The sequence below is a fragment of the Dama dama genome, chromosome 15 (genome assembly GCF_033118175.1).
Source record: "Dama dama isolate Ldn47 chromosome 15, ASM3311817v1, whole genome shotgun sequence".
Taxonomy (NCBI): domain Eukaryota; kingdom Metazoa; phylum Chordata; class Mammalia; order Artiodactyla; family Cervidae; genus Dama; species Dama dama.
Window position 1 is genome coordinate 44998844 of NC_083695.1, and position 23795 is coordinate 45022638.

The 23795-nt window shown below is 43.0% G+C and overlaps 1 protein-coding gene across 1 annotated transcript in view; it reads right to left on the reverse strand.

The window, feature by feature from the left end:
- Positions 1–2127: 2127 nt before the first annotated feature.
- Positions 2128–23795, reverse strand: part of LOC133069860 (probable serine/threonine-protein kinase clkA) — a 34152-nt gene continuing 12484 nt past the window's right edge. Inside the window, exons 3-5 of the mRNA XM_061161324.1 lie at positions 4431–4597; positions 2499–4367; positions 2128–2450 (exon numbers count right to left, since the gene is read on the reverse strand). Of these exons, the coding sequence (XP_061017307.1) occupies positions 2128–2450; positions 2499–4367; positions 4431–4597 (2359 nt within the window). The remainder of the gene's footprint in view (positions 2451–2498; positions 4368–4430; positions 4598–23795) is intronic.

Here is a 23795-nt window from a genome sequence, read left to right on the forward strand (position 1 = left end):
AGCTCTTCTCCAAAGATCAACAAACTATCCTGTTCCCTTGTTTCCAGAAGCCGCCCTTATAGGAGAAGCTGGGTGTGAGGCTGTGCCATGTGATGGAGGCTGTCCAGGGTGTAGCATTAGCAGGGCTGATGTAGCAGGGCTACATTCACCCACCTCTGGCAGATTCAGCCTCCCCAGGCCCCACACTGCAGCCAGTGTTGATGCCAGCCCTGGCAGAGACCCTGTTTGCCAGTAGATCTCAAACCCATGTTCTCCTGACTTGGGACATGAGCCCCTTGCTCTAGCTGCTTCTTATGGGCCCTGGTTTGGGTCCCCACCCTGAGTCTGCCACGGCATCCTCTCCTGACCCTTTGTCCCTGTGCTCATCTGGGCTTGCACCTCAATGTCAGGTAAGATTCCCTTCCCTCTCCTAAGCCTCCAGTCCCCAAAGGCCAACCCCACCATGACCCTCACCCTGAAATGAGCCAGGGATAAAGAACAAGGAAACAAAGCCCAACATACATCAGAGCCCAGGGAGGGGGACCAAGTCCCTGAAACCTGAGGATCCTTTTCCAAAACTTACCTGAGTCCTGGAAAGGACCATCTTACAAACAGTCCTTTGGGAATTTCAAAAAGCCCATTGATATCAGGAGAGAATATAGCTGTTCCTGAAACAGGCTACCCCACATTGTTGAATTCAGTGCTAAAGGCCCTGGATCAAGCTGTGTTGGGGGTTGGGGAACAGTGTTGTCTGGGTGACATTTATGAGTCTCACATCCTCTCTAGGGTCCTTCCCTTCCTTCTTTCACTCTCTTCTTTCTGCCAGTTCTCTCTGCCCAGGTAGGTGGGAACTAGAGGATTGTAAGAGGACATCTCACCACAGGCAGCAGAAGCCTCTCTGCGCAGAGCAGTGTGTGCAGCTGGCATGATGACATCTGAACCAAACACTTCACTTACCTTTTCTGGTCTTTGGGCTGATGGTGGCTCCTTGATGACCTAAGATGTTAGAGAGACATAAATAGGGTGGATGGGGCATGAAGGACTGTGGCTCAGCCATGCAGACAGGAAGGCACCTTCTTCTGCAGCAGTAAGAGGTCAAAACATGGGTTTTGGGGTTACAGCCTATGTTGCCTGAGTGACTTGGCCAACAAGTTCCACCTTCCTGAGCCTCAGGCTCCTTCATTTTCAATGGGAATTCATCCCTCCGTGTAGACTCAAGGGGGAGATGGGCAGTCTAAAACCCCTTGTCCCTGGTAGAGGCCCCAATGGGAAGTTTTCATCAGCAGCCCTGACATCATATGAAGACAAAAAAACACTCCCCACATTTCCCCCTATCCCTCATCCCCCTGAGCCTGCCCCCAGCCTAACAGCCCTCAGGGAGATGGTCCACTTCCATCTCACCAAGCTTTCTCTCCTCATTTCTCTCTCTTTGCAGAAACCTGATCTCCTGGTTTCTATGCTGCTTTGCTTGTCCTTTCTCAGCTCTGCTTTTTCCTCTTCTTCACCCAGCTCTGCCCAGAGCCAGTCTCTATTCTTTTCATTACCAGGGCACCTGTCACATCCTCTGAAGGTGACATTTACCCTCAATGCCTGCCCCCCCCCCCCAACCAGGTACTAACGTCAGAGGAGACACCAGACAGTGAGGTCCTGTGGACAAGTGTGGTGGGTGCTTCATTTCTGCCCCTCTATGCCCAGCATAGGGCCCTGCACATCCTGGTGACTTAGTGAAGACTAATCAAAGAGTGACAGAAAGCACCAGAGACGGGCAGGGATCCATTCTGTTTTCAGAGGCACAGCCACTCCTGCAGACTCCTCTCCTTCCCCCAACAGCAAAAACTACAGGGGCTTTGGTCCACCTGAGTCCTTCAGAATCTTGACTGCTGTAGGGTAGCCTTGGTCTCAGAGGGTCCAGTGTCCCTTCTCTCCAGGGCTGGGACAGCCTATAGATCCCTTCCCTTTGAATGTGAAGGCATGAGGCAAGCAGCCTCCTGGATGCCCAGGCTGTGTCTATGCCCAGATATGGAAAGACAGAGTCTGCGCCTTGTTTGCTGGTGTAGGGCCTCAGAGCTGACGGGAACCTGCCAAAGAGCAGTATCATGGGGCAGGCAAGTGCCTGGTTTCTCAGGGGGTTGGGGAGGGCTGTCCAGGTCACTCACCCTCGTGTAGCAGCAGATACAGATAAGCACCAATGGGATCACAATCAGTGAGGTGATGAATGTAGCATACAAGAAAGGATTGCTGGGAACCGGTCTCTGGGTGACAACTGTAGTCACAGAGGTTGTTGTCTTTGTGAAAGTAGTAGGGATTGTCATCATTGTTGTCGTCATTGTGGTTGTTGTCATCATCGTTGTTGTCGTCCTGCTTGTCCTGACAGTGGTAGGCATTGTGGTAATCCTTGTTGTCCTTGTCGTTGTTTTCCTTGTTGTTGTTGTCGTTGTTGTTGTCCTGACTGTGGTAGGTGTTGTGGTCTTCTGTGTTGTTGTTGTTGTTGTTGTCTTTGTTGTTGTTGTTGTCCTGACTGTGGTAGGCATTGTAGTCTTCCGTGTTGTGGTTGTTGTTGTCCTTGTTGTTGTTGTTGTCCTGACTGTGGTAGGCGTTGTGGTCTTCCGTGTTGTGGTTGTTGTTGTCCTTGTTGTTGTTGTTGTCTTGACTGTGGTAGGCGTTGTGGTCTTCCGTGTTGTGGTTGTTGTTGTCCTTGTTGTTGATCTTACTGTGGTAGGCGTGGTCTTCCGTGTTGTTGTTGTTGTCCTTGTTGTTGTTGTTGTCCTTACTGTGGTAGGCCTTGTGGTCCTCCGTGTTGTTGTTGTTGTTCTTGTTGTTGTTGTTGTCCTGACTGTGGTAGGCGTTGTGGTCTTCCGTGTTGTTGTTGTTGTTGTCCTTGTTGTTGTTGTTGTCCTGACTGTGGTAGGCTTTGTGGTCCTCTGTGTTGTTGTTCTTGTCGTTGTTGTTGTCCTGACTGTGGTAGGCCTTGTGGTCCTCCGTGTTGTTGTTGTTCTTGTTGTTGTTGTTGTCCTGACTGTGGTAGGCCTTGTGGTCCTCCGTGTTGTTGTTGTTCTTGTTGTTGTTGTTGTCCTGACTGTGGTAGGCCTTGTGGTCCTCCGTGTTGTTGTTGTTCTTGTTGTTGTTGTTGTCCTGACTGTGGTAGGCCTTGTGGTCCTCCGTGCTGTTGTTGTTGTTCTTGTTGTTGTCCAGAACGTGATAGGCCTTATGGGCCTCCATGTTGTTGTCCTGACTGTGATAGGCCTTATGGGCCTCCATGTTGTTGTTGTTGTTGTCCAGAATGTGATAGGCCTTATGGGCCTCCATGTTGTTGTTGTTGTCCAGAATGTGATAGGCCTTACGGGCCTCCATGTTGTTGTTGTTGTTGTCCAGAATGTGATAGGCCTTATGGGCCTCCATGTTTTTGGTGTTGTTGTCCAGAATGTGATAGGCCTTACGGGCCTCCATGTTGTTGTTGTTGTTGTCCAGAATGTGATAGGCCTTACGGGCCTCCATGGTTTTGGTGTTGTTGTCCAGAATGTGATAGGCCTTACAGGCCTCCATGGTTTTGGTGTTGTTGTCCAGAATGTGATAGGCCTTACGGGCCTCCATGGTTTTGGTGTTGTTGTCCAGAATGTGATAGGCCTTATGGGCCTCCATGGTTTTGGTGTTGTTGTCCAGAATGTGATAGGCCTTGTGGTCCTTCGTGTTGTGGTGGTTGTTGTTGTCCTGACTGTGGTAGGCCTTGTGGTCCTTCGTGTTGTGGTTGTTGTTGTTGTCCTGACTGTGGTAGGGGTTGTGGTCCTCCGTGTTGTTGTTGTTGTTTTTCTTGTTGTTGTTGTTGTCCTGACTGTGGTAGGCCTTGTGGTCCTCCGTGTTGTGGTTGTTGTTGTTGTCCTGACTGTGGTAGGGGTTGTGGTCCTTCGTGTTGTTGTTGTTGTTTTTCTTGTTGTTGTTGTTGTCCTGACTGTGGTAGGCCTTGTGGTCCTCCGTGTTGTTGTTGTCCTGACTGTGGTAGGGGTTGTGGTCCTCCGTGTTGTTGTTGTTGTTTTTCTTGTTGTTGTTGTTGTCCTGACTGTGGTAGGTCTTGTGGTCCTCCGTGTTGTTGTTGTTGTTGTTGTCCTGACTGTGGTAGGGGTTGTGGTCTTCCGTGTTGTTGTTGTTTTTCTTGTTGTTGTTGTTGTCCTGACTGTGGTAGGCCTTGTGGTCCTCCGTGTTGTTGTTGTTGTTGTTGTCCTGACTGTGGTAGGTGTTGTGGTCCTCCGTGTTGTTGTTGTTGTTGTTGTCCTGACTGTGGTAGGTGTTGTGGTCCTCCGTGTTGTTGTTGTTGTTGTCCTGACTGTGGTAGGTGTTGTGGTCTTCCGTGTTGTTGTTGTTGTTGTTGTCGTGACTGTGGTAGGTGTTGTGGTCTTCCGTGTTGTTGTTGTTGTTGTGGTGGTGGTGGTGGTGGTGGTGGTGGTTGTTGTTGTGACTGTGGTAGGTGTTGTGGTCTTCCGTGTTGTTGTGGTGGTGGTGGTGGTCTTCTGGGTTGTTGTTGGTGTTGTCATGACTGTGGTAGGCATTGTAGTTGTAGTTGTCCTCGTTGTGACAGTGGTAGGCTTTGTGGTTGTTGTGGTAGTTGTTGGGACAGTTGTAGGCTCTGTAGGCTCATACTGTAGAGAGCACACATGCCAAAGATCAGGGGTTGACTTGGGTGACTTATTCCTGTGTACCCGATATGCACTTCCCACACTAGACTTCACGAGTCTCCTTCTCCTCAGGTTGCTTCATCTATAGGGACCAGAGTAGGGCTAGGAGATCATGGCTGGTACCCAGAGAGCCACTGTGCAGCCCTTGGCTAAATACCCTACCACTGGCCCTGCTCAGAGGCTCTCCCCAGAGCTCTGTCAATGAAGCCCAGTCTTCCAAAGAATGACAGCCCTGTCCTCACTACCTGCTTTGGCTGAGAGCACTAGGATTTTGTGAGAACCACAAGAAACTACAATATACAGATGAGTAAGAGGGAGGCTGCAGGGCCCCTGAGAGTAAGGGTGCAAGAGCAGAGATAGGACACCCAACTCACCTTACCATAGCCTCTCTCCCCCATCTCCCAGCTTAGCAACCTCAGGCAAAGCTACTCCCTGTCTTAGAGCCTTGGTCTCATATCTGTGGTGAGGCAGTAAGTGGGTACTTGAGCATGTTAGACAGAGGTTATTGTCCATTTTAGGTCAGGTCCACATGCGGGCTTAAGGAATGAGCTCTGTACCCTTGTTGTTCTTAACTAAGGGTACATGTGCTGCATACATGGGCCTGCACTGCCCAGCTCTTCCCTACATCAATGGCTCTGCTGGAGGGAAACAGAAGGGAAGGGGGCAGAGAGAGCCTGTGCCCAGGAAACAGGGAGGCTGAAAGGAGAGGCCCAGTCAGGCTGAGGGTGACCCTGTGTTGGACCCAGAGCCACGGGCAGCTTCAGAGTTCTCTTCTCAATGTGTCCGTGGACAAGCAGCTGTCAGGTGGAAAGACTCTGGTGGGAAAAGTGGAGGTTCAGTCTCAGACTGACAGGAGGATATGCAGGGTGCAGGGGAGACAGACAAATGAGGACTGTCACACTACAAGAACCCACACCAGCTGGGACTGGACACAGGGCAGTGGCATTAGGCAGAGACATCCCTCCTCACAGAGGAACCTCACTCCAGGCTGACAGGCTCTGTTGCCCAAGTCGGGCTACCCAAAGTGAAGTGGCCTGGATGTTGTAGAGCTGGGAAAAGCAGCCCCTGGGAGCAGCACTTTGTTTTCAGTTCCCTCTTCCTGAAATGAGCCCTGCCCTCCCCACAGTCCTGCAAACTCCCCAGGAACAGAGGGCAGAGCCAGTTAGCAGAGAAGGACAATGGAGGAGCATGAGAAAGGAGGAAAGGCAGAAGGGAGGCTGATGACCTCTGCAAAGTGACCACCAGTGTTCCCCAAACAGTCTTGGGAGGCTGGGGCTGTGATGGTCATGAGGGGGTTCAGAGCCCTGCCTGCTGCTGCACCAATGCAGTGAAGACACACCCTGAGTGGACATGGCCACAGTTCTCCCACCACCCTCCAGATCCTTGTGCCTTGCACCTTGATTTGAGTCATGGGGTCTCACAGCACCTAGTACACAGTATCCCATCCTCTCCAACTCATGTCAGCTGGAATCCAGGCTGGAGCCTTGAGCTCCGCACAAGCCCTGGGTTAGGGGAGGTGGCATGGTGGGTTCAGGGCACGCAGAGCCTCAGCACTGTTTCTGGAGTCTGCTTAGAGCTGGAATCAGCCCCTTTAAAGGGTTTTCAATGACATGGTTCACAGAGAGAGTAGAGTATCTGCAAGGCCTGGACAGATGCCTACAGCCTAGGTGCCCTTATAGAAGAGTTTACAGTGAATTTTGCAAACCTGGTGAAGGGATAAGGGCACCTATATGGCAGTGAGGTGCTGCCAGAGATGCCTGTCTCATTAGCTACTTGCTTGGCCTTTCTTGAAGAATTTGCTCCCCTCACCTCCTCTTCCCAGGACACGTCTTCACCTCCTGTTTCTTCTTCCCAAGCTGCAGTCCACTGAGGTTCCCGCAGTCCCACCCTGTCATTCACACAATCCTTGCTGACAATTTTCAAGTCTTCGCCTACAAAGCTGACACCATTGTTCAGGCTGTAATCAATGAAAACCTCCCTAAAGCACAGAAAGGCAGAGGGTAACCACCAGATCAAAGAGACAGTTTTTTGGCTCAGTTTGTAGCCCACAGTTCTTCTCATGGTAATGACTTTGAACATTAGCCAATCAGGGTTACTAGAGAGCAATCTGTAGGGTTAAGGGGAGTTTATCCCCAAGCACCATGAGATTGGCCTCTGCAATGAAGGTTATCAGACAATGAGGAGTCCTGAATGGGGTCAGATGTACTCCTGGCCATGAACTAAGTGACCAGGAATGGCTGTATTGTGTCACCATTCTGACTCCTCTATATGTACAGAGTATGTTGGAGTCCCTTGGAAAAGCTTCCTGGAACAGAGTTACCATCCCTGGTTGCACATCTTCCAAATCCTGCCCTCAGCAGAGCCTGAGTGGGTCTCTGAGCTCCTTGAGGGACCACCAACCAGGTCAGGTGCAGAGAGTGACCTAAGCTGTCCTGAGAAAGATATGTGTTGCCCAGCAGAGGTGACTTCCTACATTCTTAGCCCAAATGGCCTCCCAACCCTAAATACTTACTGTCCAGGCTTGTCAAATATATGTCCTGGGCAAATTAACTTTCCTTGATTCATAAAGATGGGCTTTTTATCTAAAAGAAAACCACACGAGAAGAAAGTCAGTGGACACATTCACTCATCTGTCCTTCCCATTCTGTTTGCTGTTGGAAGCAGAGCTAACACTTGGACAGAAGCAACTTTTCTTCTCTTTCTTCTTCTGACATGTACCATGTACCAGGAACTATGTAGAACTCTGGTATTTAGGTTTTATGTTTTCATTTATTTATTTAAGATCACTTGATATACAGTATTTCCTAGGTTATCAATGTACAATAATTTGATTCACAGCTTTTGAGGGTTGTACTCTATATAGTTGTTATAAAGGGCCTTGATTTTTAATGGAAACAAAGCAGACAGAGGCCCTGCTCTCAATGGCCTGACATTTGTGGGACTGGAGAGAGAGAGAGACAATAAAGTAAGAAACAATGAACAAAAAATGCCAGAGAGAAAAGTACTGTGATGCCAATAAACATGGGAAGATATGAGGGAGGGAGGGAAAGGCACATTTGCTTAGGAGTAAGTGACCTGTCCTGTCTTTTAGAGATACAGGTTCTTTTTGGGAGAAACAGGACACGATGGGATATTTGGGATTTGCTTCTCAATAATGATTCAGATGACCATTGTATCTATTCCTGTGGAGTAGATACAAGAATTCATCAGAAGAAATGGAGTAGCCCTCATTGTCAACAAGAGTCTGAAATGCAGTTCTTGGATGCAATCTCAAAAACAACAGAATGATTTTGGTTCATTTTTGAGGCAAACCATTCAAAATCACAGTAATCCAAGTCTATTCCCCAAATGCTAATGCCAAAGAAGCTGAAGTTGAACGGTTGTATGAAGACCTATAAGACCTTCTAGAACTAACACCAAAAAAAGAAAAAGATGTCCTTTTCATCATAGGGGATTGGGAAGTCAAGAGATACCTGGAGTAACAGGCAAGTTTGGTCTTGGAGTACAAAATGAAGCATAGCAAAGACTAACAGAGTTTTGCCAGGAGAACACACTGGTCATAGCAAACACCCTCTTCCAACAACACTAGAGACTATTCTATAAATGGACATCACCAGATGGTCAGTACTGAAATCAGGTTGATTATATTATTTGCATCCAAAGATGGGGAAGCTCTATGCAGTCAGTAAAAAAACAAAAACAAGAAAAACTGGAGCTGACTGTGGCTCATATCATGAGTTCTTCATTGCAAAATTCAGGCTTAAATTGAAGAAAGTAGGGAAAACCACAAGACCATTCAGGTATGACCTAAATCAAATTGCTTATGATTAGACAGCTGAGGTGATGAATAGATTCAAGGGATTAGATCTGGTAGACAGAGTGCCCAAAGAACTAAGGACAGAGGCTCATAACGTGGTACAGGAGGTGGTGACCAAAAGCATCCCTAAGAAAAAGTAATGCAGAAGGCAAAGTGGCCTTACAAATAGCTGAGAAGAGAAGAGAAAAGAAAAGGTATACCCATCTGAATGCAGAGTTCCAATGAACAGCAAAGAGAGATAAAGAAAGCAATGCAGAGTTCCAATGAACAGCAAAGAGAGATAAAGAAAGCAATGCAGAGTTCCAATGAACAGCAAAGAGAGATAAAGAAAGCCTTCCCCAGTGATCAATGAGGAAGTGAAAAGAGGAAAACAACAGAATGGGAAAGACTGGAGATCTCTTCAAGGAAATTAGAGATACCAAAGGAACATTTCATGCAAAGATGGGCTCAATAAAGGATAGAAATGGCAAGGACCTAACAGAAGCAGAGTAAGAACAGGTGGCAAGAATACACAGAAGAACTGTGCAAAAGAGATCTTAATGACCCAGATAACCATGATGGTGTGGCCACTCACCTAGAGTCAGACATCTTGGAATGTGAATTCAAGTGGGCCTTAGGAAGCATTGCTGTGAACAAAGCTAATGGAGGTGATAGAAATCCACTGAGCTATGTAAAACCCTACAAGGTAATGCTGTTAAAATGCTGCACTCAATATGTCAGCAAATTTGGAAAACTCAGCAGTGGCCATAGGAATGAAAAAGGTCAGTTTTCACTCCAATACCAAAAAAAGGCAATGCCAATGAATGTTCAAACTACAGTACAATTGTACTCATTTCACATGCTAGCAAGGTAATGCTCAAAATTCTTCAATCTAAGCATCAGCAGTACGTGAACAGAGAACTTCCAGATGTACAAGCTGGATTCAGAAAAGGCAGAGGAATCAGAGATCAAATTGCCAACATCCATTGGATCATAGAAAAGTAAGGGAATTCCAGAAAAACATCTACTTCTGCTTCATTGACTATGCTAAAACCTTTGACTACATCACAACAAACTGGAAAATTCTTAAAGAGATGGGAATACTAGATCATGTTACCTGTCTTCTCAGAAACTTGTATGCAGGTTAAGAAACAACAATTAGAATTGAACATGGAACAATGGACTGGTTCAAAATTGGAAAAGGAGTACATTAAGGCTGTATATTGCTATCCTGCTTATTTAATTATATGCAGAGTATATCATGACAAATATCAGGCTGTATGAATCACAGGCTGGAGCCAAGATTGCTAGGAGAAATATCAACAACCTCAGATATGCAGATGACACCATCCATATTGCAGAAACTGAAGAACTAAAGAGCCTCTTGATTAGGGTGAAAGAGGAGCATGAAAAAGCTGGTTTAAAACTCAACATTCAAAAAAACTAAGATCATGGCACCCACTCCCATTGTTTTAAGGCAAATAGATGTAGGGAAAGTGGAAACAGTGACAGATTTTATTTTCTTGGCTCCAAAATCACTGTAGGCAGTGACTGTAGCCACAAAATTAAAAGATGCTTGCACCTTGGAAGAAAAACTGTGACAAACCTAGACAGTATATTAAAAAGCAGAGACATCACTTTGCTAACAAAGTTGAGTATAGTGAAAGCTATGGCTTTTCCATTATTCATGCATAGATGTGACAATTGGGCGGCTGGGTGCCGAAAAACTGATCCCTTTGAACTGTGGTGCTGGAGAAGACTCTTGAGGGTCCCTTGGACTGCAAGGAGATCAAACCAGTCAATCCTAAAGGAAATCAACCCTGAATATTCATTGGAAGGACTGATGCTGAAACTGAAGCTCCAATACTTTGGCCACCTGATGTAAAGTGCTACCGTATTGGAAAAGACCCTGATGCTTGGGAAAGATTAAGGGTAAGAGAAGAGGGCAAAAGAGAATGAGATGGTTGGATGGCATCACCAACTAATGGACCTGAGTTTGAACAAATTCTGGGAAATAGTGAAGGCCAGGAAAGCCTGGTATGCTGCAGTCCAAGGGGTTGCAAGGAGTAAGACAGGACTTAGCAACTGAACAACAACAACAAATCAACAGTGAGAGTACTGGCAAAATGCAATTGGCTGGGGTTGATAATTCCATAAACCTCTTATCCTTATTCATCAGGAAGCAGACAGAATGAAAACCACAACCACAGAAAACTAACCAAATTGATCACATGGACCACAACCTTGTATAACTCAACGAAACTATGACCCATGCTGTGTAGGGCCACCCAAGACAGACAGGATATGGTGGAGAGTTTTGCCAAAATGTGGTCCAGAGGGAATGGCAAACCACTTCAGTGCTCTTGCCTTGAGAACCCCATGAACAGTATGAAAAGGCACAAAGATTGGACACTGAAAGATGAACTCCTCAAGTCAGTCGGTCCCCAATATGTTACTGGAGAAGAGTGAAGAAATAACTCCAGAAAAAAAAGAAGGGACAGAGCCAAAGCAAAAACAATGCCCAGTTGTGGTTGTGACTGGTGATGGAAGTAAAGTCCAATGCTATAAAGAACAATATTGCATAGAAACCTGGAATGTTAGGTCTATGAATCAAGGTAAACTGGAAGTGGTCAAACAGGAGATGGCAAGGGTGAACATTGACATTTTAGGAATCAGTGGACTAAAACAGACTGGCATGGGTGAATTTAATTCAGATGACCATTATATCCGCTACTGTGGTCAAGAATCCCTTAGAAGAAATGGAGTAGCCCTCACAGTCAAAAAAGGAGTCCAACATGCAGTACTTGGGTGCAATCTCAAAAATGACAGAATGATCTCTTTTCATTTCCATGGCAAAGCATTCAATATCACAGTAATTCAAGTCTATGCCCCAAACACTAATGCTGAAGAAGCTGAAATTAAACAGTTCTATGAAGATCTACAAGAACTTCTAGAACTAACACCAAAAAAAGATGTCTTTTTTCATAGGGGACTGGAATGCAAAAGTAGAAAGTCAAGAGATAGCTGGAGTAACAGGCAAGTTTGGCCTTGGAGTACCAAATGAATTGTACAAAGGTGAAGGCTAACACAGGGCAAAAGCTAACAGAGTTTTGCCAAGAGAATGCACCGGTCATAGAAAACACCCTCTTCCAACAACACAAGAGACGACTCTACACATGGACATCACCAGATGGTCAATACCGAAATCAGGTTGTTTATATTATTTGCAGTCAAAGATGGAGAAGCTCTGTAAGTCAGCAAAAACAAGACCAGGAGCTGACTGTGGCTCAGATCATGAACTCCCTATTGCAAAATTCAGGCGTAAATTGAAGAAAGTAGGGAAAAACACTAGACTATTCTGATATGACCTAAATCAAATCCCTTATGATTATACAGTGGAAGTGACAAATAGATTCAAGGGATTAGATCTGATAGACAGAGTGCCTGAAGAACTATGGACAGAGGTTTGTGACATTGTACAGGAGGCAGCAATCAAGACCATCTCCAAGAAAAAGAAATGCAAAAAGGGAAAATGGTTGTCTGAGGAGGCCTTACAAATAGCTGAGAAAAGAAGAGAAGTAAAAGGCAAAGGAGAAAGGAAAAGATATACCCATCTGAATGCAGAGTTCCAAAGAATAGTAGGGAGAGATAAGAAAGCCTTCCTCAGTGATCAATGCAAAGAAATAGAGGAAAACAATACAATGAGAAAGACTAGAGATCTCTTCAAGAAAATTAGAGATACCAAAGGAAAAATTCATGCAAAGATGGGCAAAATAAAGGACAGAAATGGTATAGACCTAACAGAAGCAGAAGATATTAAGAAAAGGTGGCAAGAATACACAGAAGAACTGTACAAAAATGATCTTAATAACCCAGATAACCATGATGGTGTGATCACTCACCTAGAGCCAGACATCCTGAAGTCCAAAGTTAAGTGGGCCTTAGGAAGGATCACTACGAGTAAAGCTATTGGAGGTGACGGAATTCCAGCTGAGCTATCTCAAGTCCTAAAATATGATGCTGTGAAATTGCTGTATTCAATATGCCAGCAACTTTGTAAAACTCAGCAGTGGCCACAGGACTGGAAAAGGTCAATTTTCATTCCAGTTCCAAAAAGGCAATGATGAAGAATGCTCAAACTACTGCACAATAATACTCATCTCACATGCTAGTAAAGTAATGCTCAAAATTCTCCAAGCAAGGCTTCAACAGTATGTGAACCAAGAACTTGCAGATGTTCAAGCTGGATTTAGAAAAGGCAAGGAACCAGAGATCAAATTGCCAACATCCATTGGATCATAGAGGAAGCAAGAGAATTCCAGAAAAACATCTACTTCTGCTTTATTGACTATGCCAAAGCCTTTGACAGTGTGAATCACAACAAATTGTGGAAAATTCTTAAAGAGATGGGAATACCAGACCACCTTTCCTGCCTCCTGAGAAATCTGTATGCAGGTCAAGAAGCAACAGTGAGAAATGGACACGGTTCAAAATTGGGAAAGGAGTACTTCAAGGCTGTATATTGTCACTTTGCTTATTTAACATATATGCAGAGTACATAATGTGAAATATGAGGTTGGATGAAGCACAAGCTGGAATCAAGATTTCCAGGAGAAATATCAATAACCTCATATATGCAGATGACACCACCCTTAGAGCAGAAAGCAAAGAAGAACTAAAGATCCTCTTGATGAAAGTGGAAGAGGAGAGTGAAAAAGCTGGCTTAAAACTCAACATTCAAAAAAATGAAGATCATGGCATCCGGTCCCATCACTTCATGGCAAATAGATGGGGAAACAGTGGATACATTGACAGACTTTATTTTCTTGGGCTCCAAAATCACTGCCTATATTGACTGAAGCCATTAAATTAAAAGACACTTGCTGCTTGGAAGAGAAGCTATGACCAACCTAGATAGCATGTTAAAAAGCAAAGACATTACTTTGCAAACAAAGGTCTGAATAGTCAAAGCTATGGTCTTTCCAGTAGTTATGTATGGATGTGAGGGCTGGACCATAAAGAAAGCTGAGCACTGAAGAATTTATGCTTTTAAACTGTGGTGTTGGAGAAGACTCTTGAGAGTCCCTTGGACTGCAAAGAGATCAAACAAGTCAATCCAAAGGAAATCAAACCTGAATATTGATTGGAAGGACTGATTATAAAGCTGAAGCTCCAATACTTTGGTCACCTGATGTGAAGAACTGACTCTTTGGAGAAGACTCTGATGCTGGGAAAAATTGAAGGCAGGAGAAGCGGATGACAGACGATGAGATGGTTGGATGGCATCACCGACTTGATGGGCATGGATTTGAGCAAGCTCTGGGAGTTGGTGTCGGACAGGGAAGCCTGGCATGCTGCAGTCCATGGGGTTGCAAAGAGTTGAACTCGACTGAGCCCGAACTGAACTGTACTGATAATAATGGAAAGTAGATGAAGGCTGCTTCAAGGACTCTATACAATTTGTGCTACTTTTTCGTGTTATTGAAAATTCCCATTAAAATGAAGTCTCTCCAAGGTGGGGTTCCTATTGAAACCAGATGAGGGGAAAGGCAGGGCAAGGTCTGGGCAAGAGGGTGTGGGCTGTGGGTGCCTAAACTAAGGCCTGAGACATACTAGCTGAGCTTGTTGATTGAAAGAGGTGAATTGGGGGGTGATGTCATGGGCCCTGGGAAGGGGTGTGGGCTTTATTCTAAGCACGGTGAACCTGTTGAAGGACTGGCTAGGTCCATGTGAGTTTGGACACAGAGGCAGCAGGATCTGTGTGGACTGGATGTGGGATGAGAACAAAGTGGAGTCAAGAACGATGTGCAGGCTGTGAGCAAAGCATCTGGGTGGGTGTTGGTACCTTTTATGGACACTGGGAAGCCTGAAGGGGAACAGGGCCTCTGTGTTTGTGCTTGCTCTGTAGTTTTGTGGGAGCTGTGAGGTGGCCCTCAGAAGCCTCGGATAGTCCATAGCTAATAGCTATGGAGCCTGCTCTCTCCTGAGCCCTGATTCTCCTCACACCTCGACTGTGGTCACAGGTCAGGCACAGATTTTTCCCACAGATTGCTCACTTTCAGGTGACCAGCTTTTGGCCATGACTCGGTTCTCAGATACCTATGAAATTCTGAACTCCTTTCCCTTTCATTGGTGTTGATAGTGAGACTAATCACCAAGTATATTTACAGAGAAAGATTAGTGTCTGAGGGGTAGGAAGATTGGGATTAGTTGAAAAAAATCATAAGGAAACGTGCTGTAATCTCCTTTGTGTTCACACAGTAGGGAGAGTGAGGTGACAGCAGGCACCTCACATAATGAAGACCAAGAAAATCATCATTGGCTGCAAAGTTTTCTTTTCTTTTCCTTTTAATTGAAATATTGTGGGTTTTTTTTTAAAAACAATATTATACTCCTTTCAGGAGTATAGCATAATGATTTAAAAATTTTAATAGATTATACTGCACTTAAAGTTATTACAAAATATGGCTACATTCCTTGTGCTATACAGTATATCCTGTAGTTTATTTATTTTATACATAGGTTTGAACCTCTTAATCCCCTACCAAAGAACCTGCCCCTCTTCCCTTTTCTCTTCTGTCTGGTATCCAGTAGTTTGTTTTCTATATCTCTGTTTCTGTTTTGTAATATTTAATCATTTTTTAAAATGTTTTAGACTCCATGTGTAAGTTAGAACACACAGCATTTTCTTTCTCTGTCTGACTTATTTCACTTAGCATAATACCCTCTAGGTCCATTCATGTTGCTGCAAATTGTAGAATTTCATTATTTTTTATGGCTAATATTCTCGTGCGTGTGTGTGTGTGTGTGTGTGTGTGTGTATAAGGGTGTATACTACTTCATCTTTATCAGTTCATCTGTGATGGACACTTGGATTGCTTCCATATCCATAAATAATGCTGCTGTGAACATTTGGGTACATGTATCTTTTTCAATTAGTGTTTTTGTTTTCTTCAGATACATACTCAATAGTGGAAATGCTAGATCAATGGCAATTCTATTTTTACTTTTTTGAGCAATCTCCTTGCCATTTTCCTTACTGTCTGTACCAATTTATTGGTACAATACATTCCTACCAACAGCATACTAGGATTTCTTTTTCTCTACATTCTGGCCAACATTTGATAATAGCCATTTTGACAGATGTGAGGTGATAAACTCATTATATTTTGACTTGTATGATTAGTGATGTTGAGAATCTTTTATGTACCTGTTGTCAATTTGTATATCTTCTATTCAGGTTTTTTGCCCATGTTTTAACAGGGTTCTTTGTTTCTTTCAATACTGAAGTTTTTGAGTTATTTATATATTTTGGATATTGACTCATCAGTCATATTATTTGCAACTATTTTCTCCCATTCAGTAGGTTGTCCTTTCACTTGGTCCCATTTGTTTATCTTTTATTTTTTTAACCTTTGCTTTAAGAGACACAGCCAAAAAGATATTGCTACAATTTATGTCAAAGAATATTCTGCCTATATTTTCTTCTAGGAGTTGTATGGTTTCAGATCTTATATTAACATCTTTATTACATTTTAAAAATTGGAGCACAGTTGCTTTGCAATGTTGTGTTAATTTCTGCTGTATAGCAAAGTGAATCAGCTATATATACACACCAATAGCATATTAAAAAGCAGAGACATTACTTTGTCAACAAAGGTCCATCTAGTTAAGGCTATGGTTTTTCCACTGGTCATGTATGGATGTAAGAGTTGGACTATAAAGAAAGTTGAGTGTGGAAGAAATGATGCTTTTGAACTGTGGTGTTGGAGAAGACTTTTGAGAGTCCCTTGGACTGCAAGGAGATCCAACCAGTCCATCCTAAAGGAGATCAGTCCTGGGTGTTCATTGGAGGGACTGATGTTGAAGCTGAAACTCCAATACTTTGGCCACCTGATGAGAAGAGCTGATTCATTTGAAAAGGCCCTGATGCTGGGAAAGATTGAGGGCAGGAGGAGAAGGGGACGACAAAGGATGAGATAGTTGGATGGCATCACCAACTTGATGGACATGGGTTTGGGTGGACTCTGGGAGTTGGTGATGGACAGGGAGGCCTGGCGTGCTGTGGTTCATGGGGTTGCAAAGAATCAGACACGACTGAGCGACTGAACTGAACTGAAGTGTAGGAGGGTTCCCTTTTTTCCACATCCTCTCTAGAACTTATTCTTTAAATGCAATTTTATTTATTTTTTGATATATGTTGTGAGGAAATGTTCTAATCTCATTCTTTTGTGTGCTTGTGTCCAATTTTCTCAGTATCACATATTGAAGAGACTGTCTTTTCTCCATTGTATTTTTTTTACCTCCTTTGTCATAGATTAATTGACCATATGTACATGTGTTTATTTCCGGGATCCCTATGCTATGATTTATGTGTCAATTTTTGTTTTGATTACTGTAGTTTTGTGCTATCATCTGAACACAAGAAGCATGATTTTGTTCTTTTTCAAAATTGCTTTGACTATTTGTGGGGTTTTTTGCATGTGCGTGCTTCTGTACTCATTTTAGGATTATTTATTCTGTTGTTGTTGTCCAGTTGCTCAGTAATGTCTGACTCTTTGCAACCCCGTGGACTGCAACATGCCAGACCTCTCTGTCCTTCGCCATCTCCCGAAGTTTTCTCAAGTTCATGTTCATTGCATTCGTGATGTCATCTAGCCATCTCATCCCCTGACACCCTCTTCTCCTTCTGCCCTCCATCTTATTCAACATTAGGGATTTTTCCAATGAGTCAGTTATTTGCATCAGATGACCAAAATACTGGAGTTTCAGCTTCAGTATTAGTCCTTCCAACAAGTATTCAAGATTGATTTCTCTTAAGACTGACTGGTTTGATCTCCTTGCTGTCCAAGGGACTCCCAAGAGTCTTCTCCAGCACCACAGTTCAAAGGCATCAATTCTTCAGCTCTCTGCTTTCTTTATGGTCCAGCTCTCACAACCATACACGACCACTGGGGAAGACCATAGCCTTGACTGTATGTACCTTTGTCAGAAAAGTAATGTCTCTGCTTTTCAACACACTGTCTAGGTTTGTCATCGCTTTCCTGCCAAGAAGCAAACATCTTCTGATTTCAAGGCTACAGTCACCATTTGCAGTGATTTTAGAGCCCAAGAAGAGGAAATCTGTCACTACTTTCACTTTTTTCCCCTACATTTGCCATGAAGTAGTGGGGTCGGATGCCATGATCTTAGTTTTATATATATAAGCTGGCTCCTTCACTCTCCTCCTTCACCATCATCAAGAGGCTATTTAGTTCCTCTTCACTTCTGCCATTAGAGTGGTATCATCCTCATGTCTAAGGTTGTCGATGTTTCTCCCACCTTTCTTGATTCCAGCTTGTAACTCATCTACCTGGCATTTCTCATGATATATATTAAACAACAAGCATATAGATTAAACAAACTGGGTTTGTTTATTTATTCTTATTCTATTTCTGTGAAAAGTGTCACAGAGTTTTTCCTAGGAATTGCATTAAATTAGTGGATTGTTTTGGGTAACATGGACATCTTAACAATATTAATTCTTCCAAGCCATGAATGTAGCCTTTCTTTTTATTTGTGTTTTCTTCATTTTCCTTCATCAGTGTCTTATAGTTTTTAAGTGGATGACTTTCACCTCTTTGGTTAAGTTCATTTTTAGGTATTTTATTCTTTTTGATGTAATTGTAGATGGGATTGGTTTCTTAAATTCTCTTTCTGATACTTTATTATTAGTGTATAGAAATATAACAGATTTCTGTATATTAATTTTATTTCCTAAACTTTATTGAATTCATTTACTATCTTTAATGGTCTCATTGGTGGAGTTTCTTTTATTATTATTATTACTTTCTATGTATAGTATTATACATCTGCAAATAGTGAGAATTTTACTTTTTCCTTCCTATTTGAACATCTTTTGTTTTTCTTTTCTGCTTACTGTCTCTAGGCCTTCCAATATATGTTCAATAGAAGTGATGAGAATGGACATCTTTGTCTTGTTCCTGATTTTAAAAGAAAAGCTTTCAGCGTCTCACTGTTGAGTATTATGTCAGCTGTGGGTTTGTCATGAATGGGTTTCATTAAGTTGAGCTGTGCTCATTCTGTACCACCTTTGATAAGGGTTTTTTTTTTTTTTTTTTAAATCATGAATGTATGCTAGTTTTGTCAAATGCTTTGTCTATTGAGATGGTCTATAATAACTTTTATCTTTTCTTTGTTAGTGTGGTGAATTATATTCATTGATTTGTGGATACTGAATTATTCTTCCCATCTCTGGAATAAGTCCCACTTGATTATGGTGTTTGATCCCTTTTTATATATTTTTGAATTCAGTTCACTAATATTTTATTGAGCTTTTTCCCATCTGTATTCATCAGAGATATTGGCCTGTAATTTCTTTTTCTGTAGTGAAAAAGTTTTCCCTTGTTTTCCTTTGCTAGCTTGGTAATGGTGGCTTTGCACAATGATTTTGGGAGTGTTTCCTCCTCTTCAATATTTTGAAATAGCTTGATAAGGATAGGTATTAGTTCTTTTGTGTAAGTTTGGTAGAAATCCCCTCTAAAGCCATTTCTCCTTGGACTTTTGTTTGCTGGGAGTATTTTTTTTTATTACATATTCAGTTTCAATACTAGTGGTCAGTCTGCACAGATTACATATTTCTTCTTGATTCAGTCTTGGAAAATTATAAGTTTCTAGGAGTTTATGAATTTATTTTTCATTCAATTTGTAGACATATAACTGATTGTAGTATTCCCTTATGACTTTTTGTATCTCTGTGATACCAGTTGTGATTTCTTCTCTTTCACTTCTTTTTTAATTTCAAGTCTATTTTTTTCTTAATGAGCATGGCCAAAGGATTATCAATAACATTTACCTTTTCAAAGAAGGTGCTAAAGAACATTATTCTAAATGGTGAAAAACTGAAAGCATTCCCCCTAATATCAGGAATAAGACAAGGGTGCCACTTTCACCACTATTATTCAACATAGTTCTGGAAGTCCTAGCTACAGCAATCAGAGATGAAAAAGAAATAAAAGGAATCCAGATTGGAAAAGAAGAAGTAAAGCTCTCACTGTTTGCAGATGATATGATACTGTACATAGAAAACCCTAAAGATAGTATCAGAAAATTACTAGGGATAACCAGTGAATTTAACAAAGTTGCAGGATACAAAATCAATACACAGAAATAACTTGCCTATCTATATACTAACAATGAAAAATTAGAAAGGGAAACTAAGGAATCAATCCCATTCACCATTGCAACAAAAAGAATCAAATATCTAGGAACAAACTTACCTAAGGAGACAAAAGAATCATACACAGAAAATTATAAGACACTGATGAAATAAATCAAAGGTGACATAAACAGATGGAGAGATATTCCAGGTTCCTGGGTAGGAAGAATCAATATTGTGAAAATGACTATACTATAAAATGCAATCTACAGATTTAATGTGATCCCTATCAAATTACCCATGGCATTTTTCACAGAACTAGAACAAAAAAATTCATAATTAACATGGAAACACAAAAGACCCAAAATAGCCAAAGCAGTCTTGAGAAAGAAGAATGGAGCTGGAGGAATCAACCTTCCTGACTTCAGATTATACTACAAAGCTACAGTCATCAAGACAGTATGGTACTGGCACAAAAGCAGAAATATAGACCAATGGAACAAAATAGAAAGCCCAGAAACAAACCCATGCACCTATGGGTATCTTATTTTTGACAAAGGAGGCAAGAGTATACAATGGGGCAAAGGCAGCCTCTTCAATAAATGGTGCTGGGAAAACTGGACAGCTACATGTAAAAGAATGAAATTAGAACACTTCCTAACACCATACACAAAGATAAACTTAAAATGGATTAACAACCTAAATGTAAGACCAGAAACTGTAAAACTCTTAGAGGAAAACATAGGCAGAACCCTGGATGACATAAATCAAAGCAAGATCCTCTGTGACCCACCTCCTAGAGTCATGGAAATAAAAACAAAAGTAAACAAGTGGGACCTGATTAAACTTAAAAGTTTTTGCACAGCAAAGGAAACTATAAGCAAGGTGAAAAAACAGCTTTCAGAATGGGAGAAAATAATAGCAAATGAAACAACTGACAAAGGATTAATTTCCAAAATATATAAGTGGCTTATACAACTCAATACCAGAAAAACAAACAACCCAATCAAAAACTGGGAAAAAGACCTAGACAGACATTTCTCCAAAGAAGACATACAGATGGCTAACAGACACATGAAAAGATGCTCAACATCACTCATTATTAGAGAAATGCAAATCAAAATCACAATGAGATACCACCTCAAACCAGTCAGAATGGCCTTCATCAAAAAGTCTACAAACAATAAATTCTGAAGAGGGTGTGGAGAAAAGGGAATGCTCTTGCACTGTTGATAGGAATGTAAATTGATACAGTCACTATGGAAGATGGTTTGGAGATTCCATAAAAAACTAGGAATAAAACCACCATATGACCCAGTAATCCCACTCCTAGACATATATCCTAAGGAAACCAGTGTTGAAAAGGACCCATGTATCCCATTGTTCATTGCAGCATTATGTACAATAGCTAGAATATGGAAGCAACCTAGATGTCCATCGACAGATGAATGGATAAAGAAGTTGTGGTAAATGTACACAATGGAATATTACTCAGCCATAAAAAGGAAGGCATTTGAGTCAGTTCTGATGAGGTGGATGAACCTAGAACCTATTATACACAGTGAAGTGAGTCAGAAAGAGAAAGATAAATATCGTATTCTAACACACATATATGGAATCTAGAAAAATGGTTCTGAAGAATTTATTTACAGGGCAGCAATGGAGAAACAGACATAGAGAACAGACTTATGGACATGGGGAGAGGGGAGGAGAGAGTGAGATGTATGAAGAGAGTAACATGGAAACTTACATTACTATATGTAAAATAGATAGCCAACGGAAGTTTGCTGTATGGCTCAGGAAACTCAAACAGGGGCTCTGTATCAACCTAGAGGGGTGGGATGGGGAGGGAGATGGGAGGGAGGATCAAAAGGGAATGGGTATTTGTATACCTATGGCCGATTCATGTTGAGGTTTGACAGAAAACAACAAAATCTGTAAAGCAATTATCCTTCAATAAAAAAAATAAAGAAAGAAAAGAAGAAGAAAAAACTGAAGGAAAAAAAAGATGCTAAAGGATTGATTATTTTCAGGATTTCCATATGAAGGGAGAGTTAAGCAGGCTTCCTGCCAAGTCCCCCTCCTCTTGTCAGTTTTGCCGCTATCATTAAAGTGTCTACAATGAGAGGGCAGTAAGAACTTTGAAGGCTTTGATGGGTGAAGGGAATGCAGTGTGTTGTGGCATATTTCTTACTTGGAGGTATCAAGGGACTTACTTACCAAAGACTTTGCCAGAGCCCAAATGATATCTGCAAACAATTTCATCCTTCCTTTTTTGATCTAGGCCAGATGCAAAAAATGTCACTTCATAGGCTACTGCAAGAGTAACATCCAAAGGTCTGTGTTAGGAGGGGCTCAGTGCTGTCTTCCCTCTGACTTCACAGTTACAGAATTTCACCCAAAACTGAACTCCCAAGTGACTTCTATGAGGAAGCAGCTCTGTCTGAACCAAACTCTGGTTACCTCTTGTGTAAGATCTTCACTGAGTGTCCACTCTGAGGCTACTGGGCTGGGGTTTGAGACCTTGGGGTGCTGCTACAAACCCGTCTGGACAGTTGAGCTAAAAGACACCCAGTCTCAAACCCTCCACAGGTGTAAATCCAGACCCTGAAAAGCCACACTCTTCCCTAAGTGGTATAGACAGTGCTGGCCTCTGAAAATCACAGAGGAACCAAGACAACACAGGCTGAAAACAGTCCTGACCTTCGTCTGAGCTGGGCACACAAACCTGGTGCCTGTGGGACTTTCTGACACTTGGGAATCTGTTCCTCCTCCCTGTATTTCTCTGTGCCTATGGCAGGGTGGTGACTCCAGGAGCAAAACCAGGTCCTGGGTGAGGCAAGCAATGAGACAAAGACCCTGCACAGGAGAATCCCCCATGGAGGGTGAAATCCTGTCTTAGCTGTGGTTCTGAAGTCTGCAGTGACTATTCTTCTCCTCCTTCTTTCTGCCCCTTCATGTGCCTCACACAACACTCTACCCCCACCACAGAGATTCACCAAGCACTTCCTTTGGCCAGGGTGGTAGACACTGATATGCAGTTCTGGGCCAGAGCCCCTCGCCAGACTACTGGGTCCCCCGTGGTGCTTCCTGGCAACTGAAACAAATACCAGGGGATCCAGAGAGGGCAGGTCGGGGGCCGTCCCCTGGGGAGTTGGCCAGGATAAGTGCAGGTCACCCCACTACAAGTCCATGGTCTTTAGCCTCCACCCCTGCATCCTGGCCCAGCTTGGCTAGTTCCAATTGCATATCCTTGATTTACCCAAGGTCAGTTAACTTGAGAAACATTCCTCAGAAATGCCAGCACAGCCTTGGACCTGGCAGTCCTGATTCTTCCGGCTTTAGGTGTTCCTGAATCTCCCATCATATCAAGGTGGGGTTTGCAAATTCTCTTTAGAAGTAAATAGATTCTTGGCCAGTTGACTGACACTAGCCTGCTAACATGTTATGACAGACTTTTTTAAGCAGAAACCCCCATAAGGGACCTAGCAGTCCCAGCCTCATGGTGAAGATTGAGCCCAGTCTCTTCCTCTGTGTGGAAGATGAGGGAGGGTAGCAGCAGAGGCCAGGGCCAACTGATAGTCCAGGGCACAGGCCATATTGGCTTTTGCCCTCTGCCTGGATGCCTTCCTTCTTCCTTGGATCTCCTGCTGCCTTCAGCCCAGCCCAGGTGCTGCTTCACCTTTGCAGTGGAATCCCTCTGTCCCAGGCACTGCTGCTTTCAAAGGAGGGCTTATGAACTCTGGCAAGTCTCCAAAGTGGAAGACAGGGTGATGGTTTTAATATTTCAGCAAAAGAGATTTAAAGGTAAAGGACTTTTGCTTTATCCAGAAAGCTGCTCCTTTTGTTTCCTAAACCCCTACCTCAGCACCCCAATTCCTCCAACAGTATCAACCACAGGAAGAAAATGAAGTGACAAGAAGGTCTAAAATCAGCTTCCAGGGCTACATTTGCTGCATTTCCACATACAGTCCACTGCCCACCAGCTCTCAAGTGGCAGAAGGACTGACAGGCTCTCGAAGGGAGACTAACCCTTTCTGGAATGGAGAGCTTTCTCTCTGAAAGAAAATGTATATACCAGGCCACCCGGAGGCTCCAATGAGAGGAGCTGGGAAGGCAGGCCTCTCCCTGAGAAGGCTGATGGAGATGAGCAGATGCCTAGGAAGAAGGCATCTGACTTGCTTGAGACTGACTA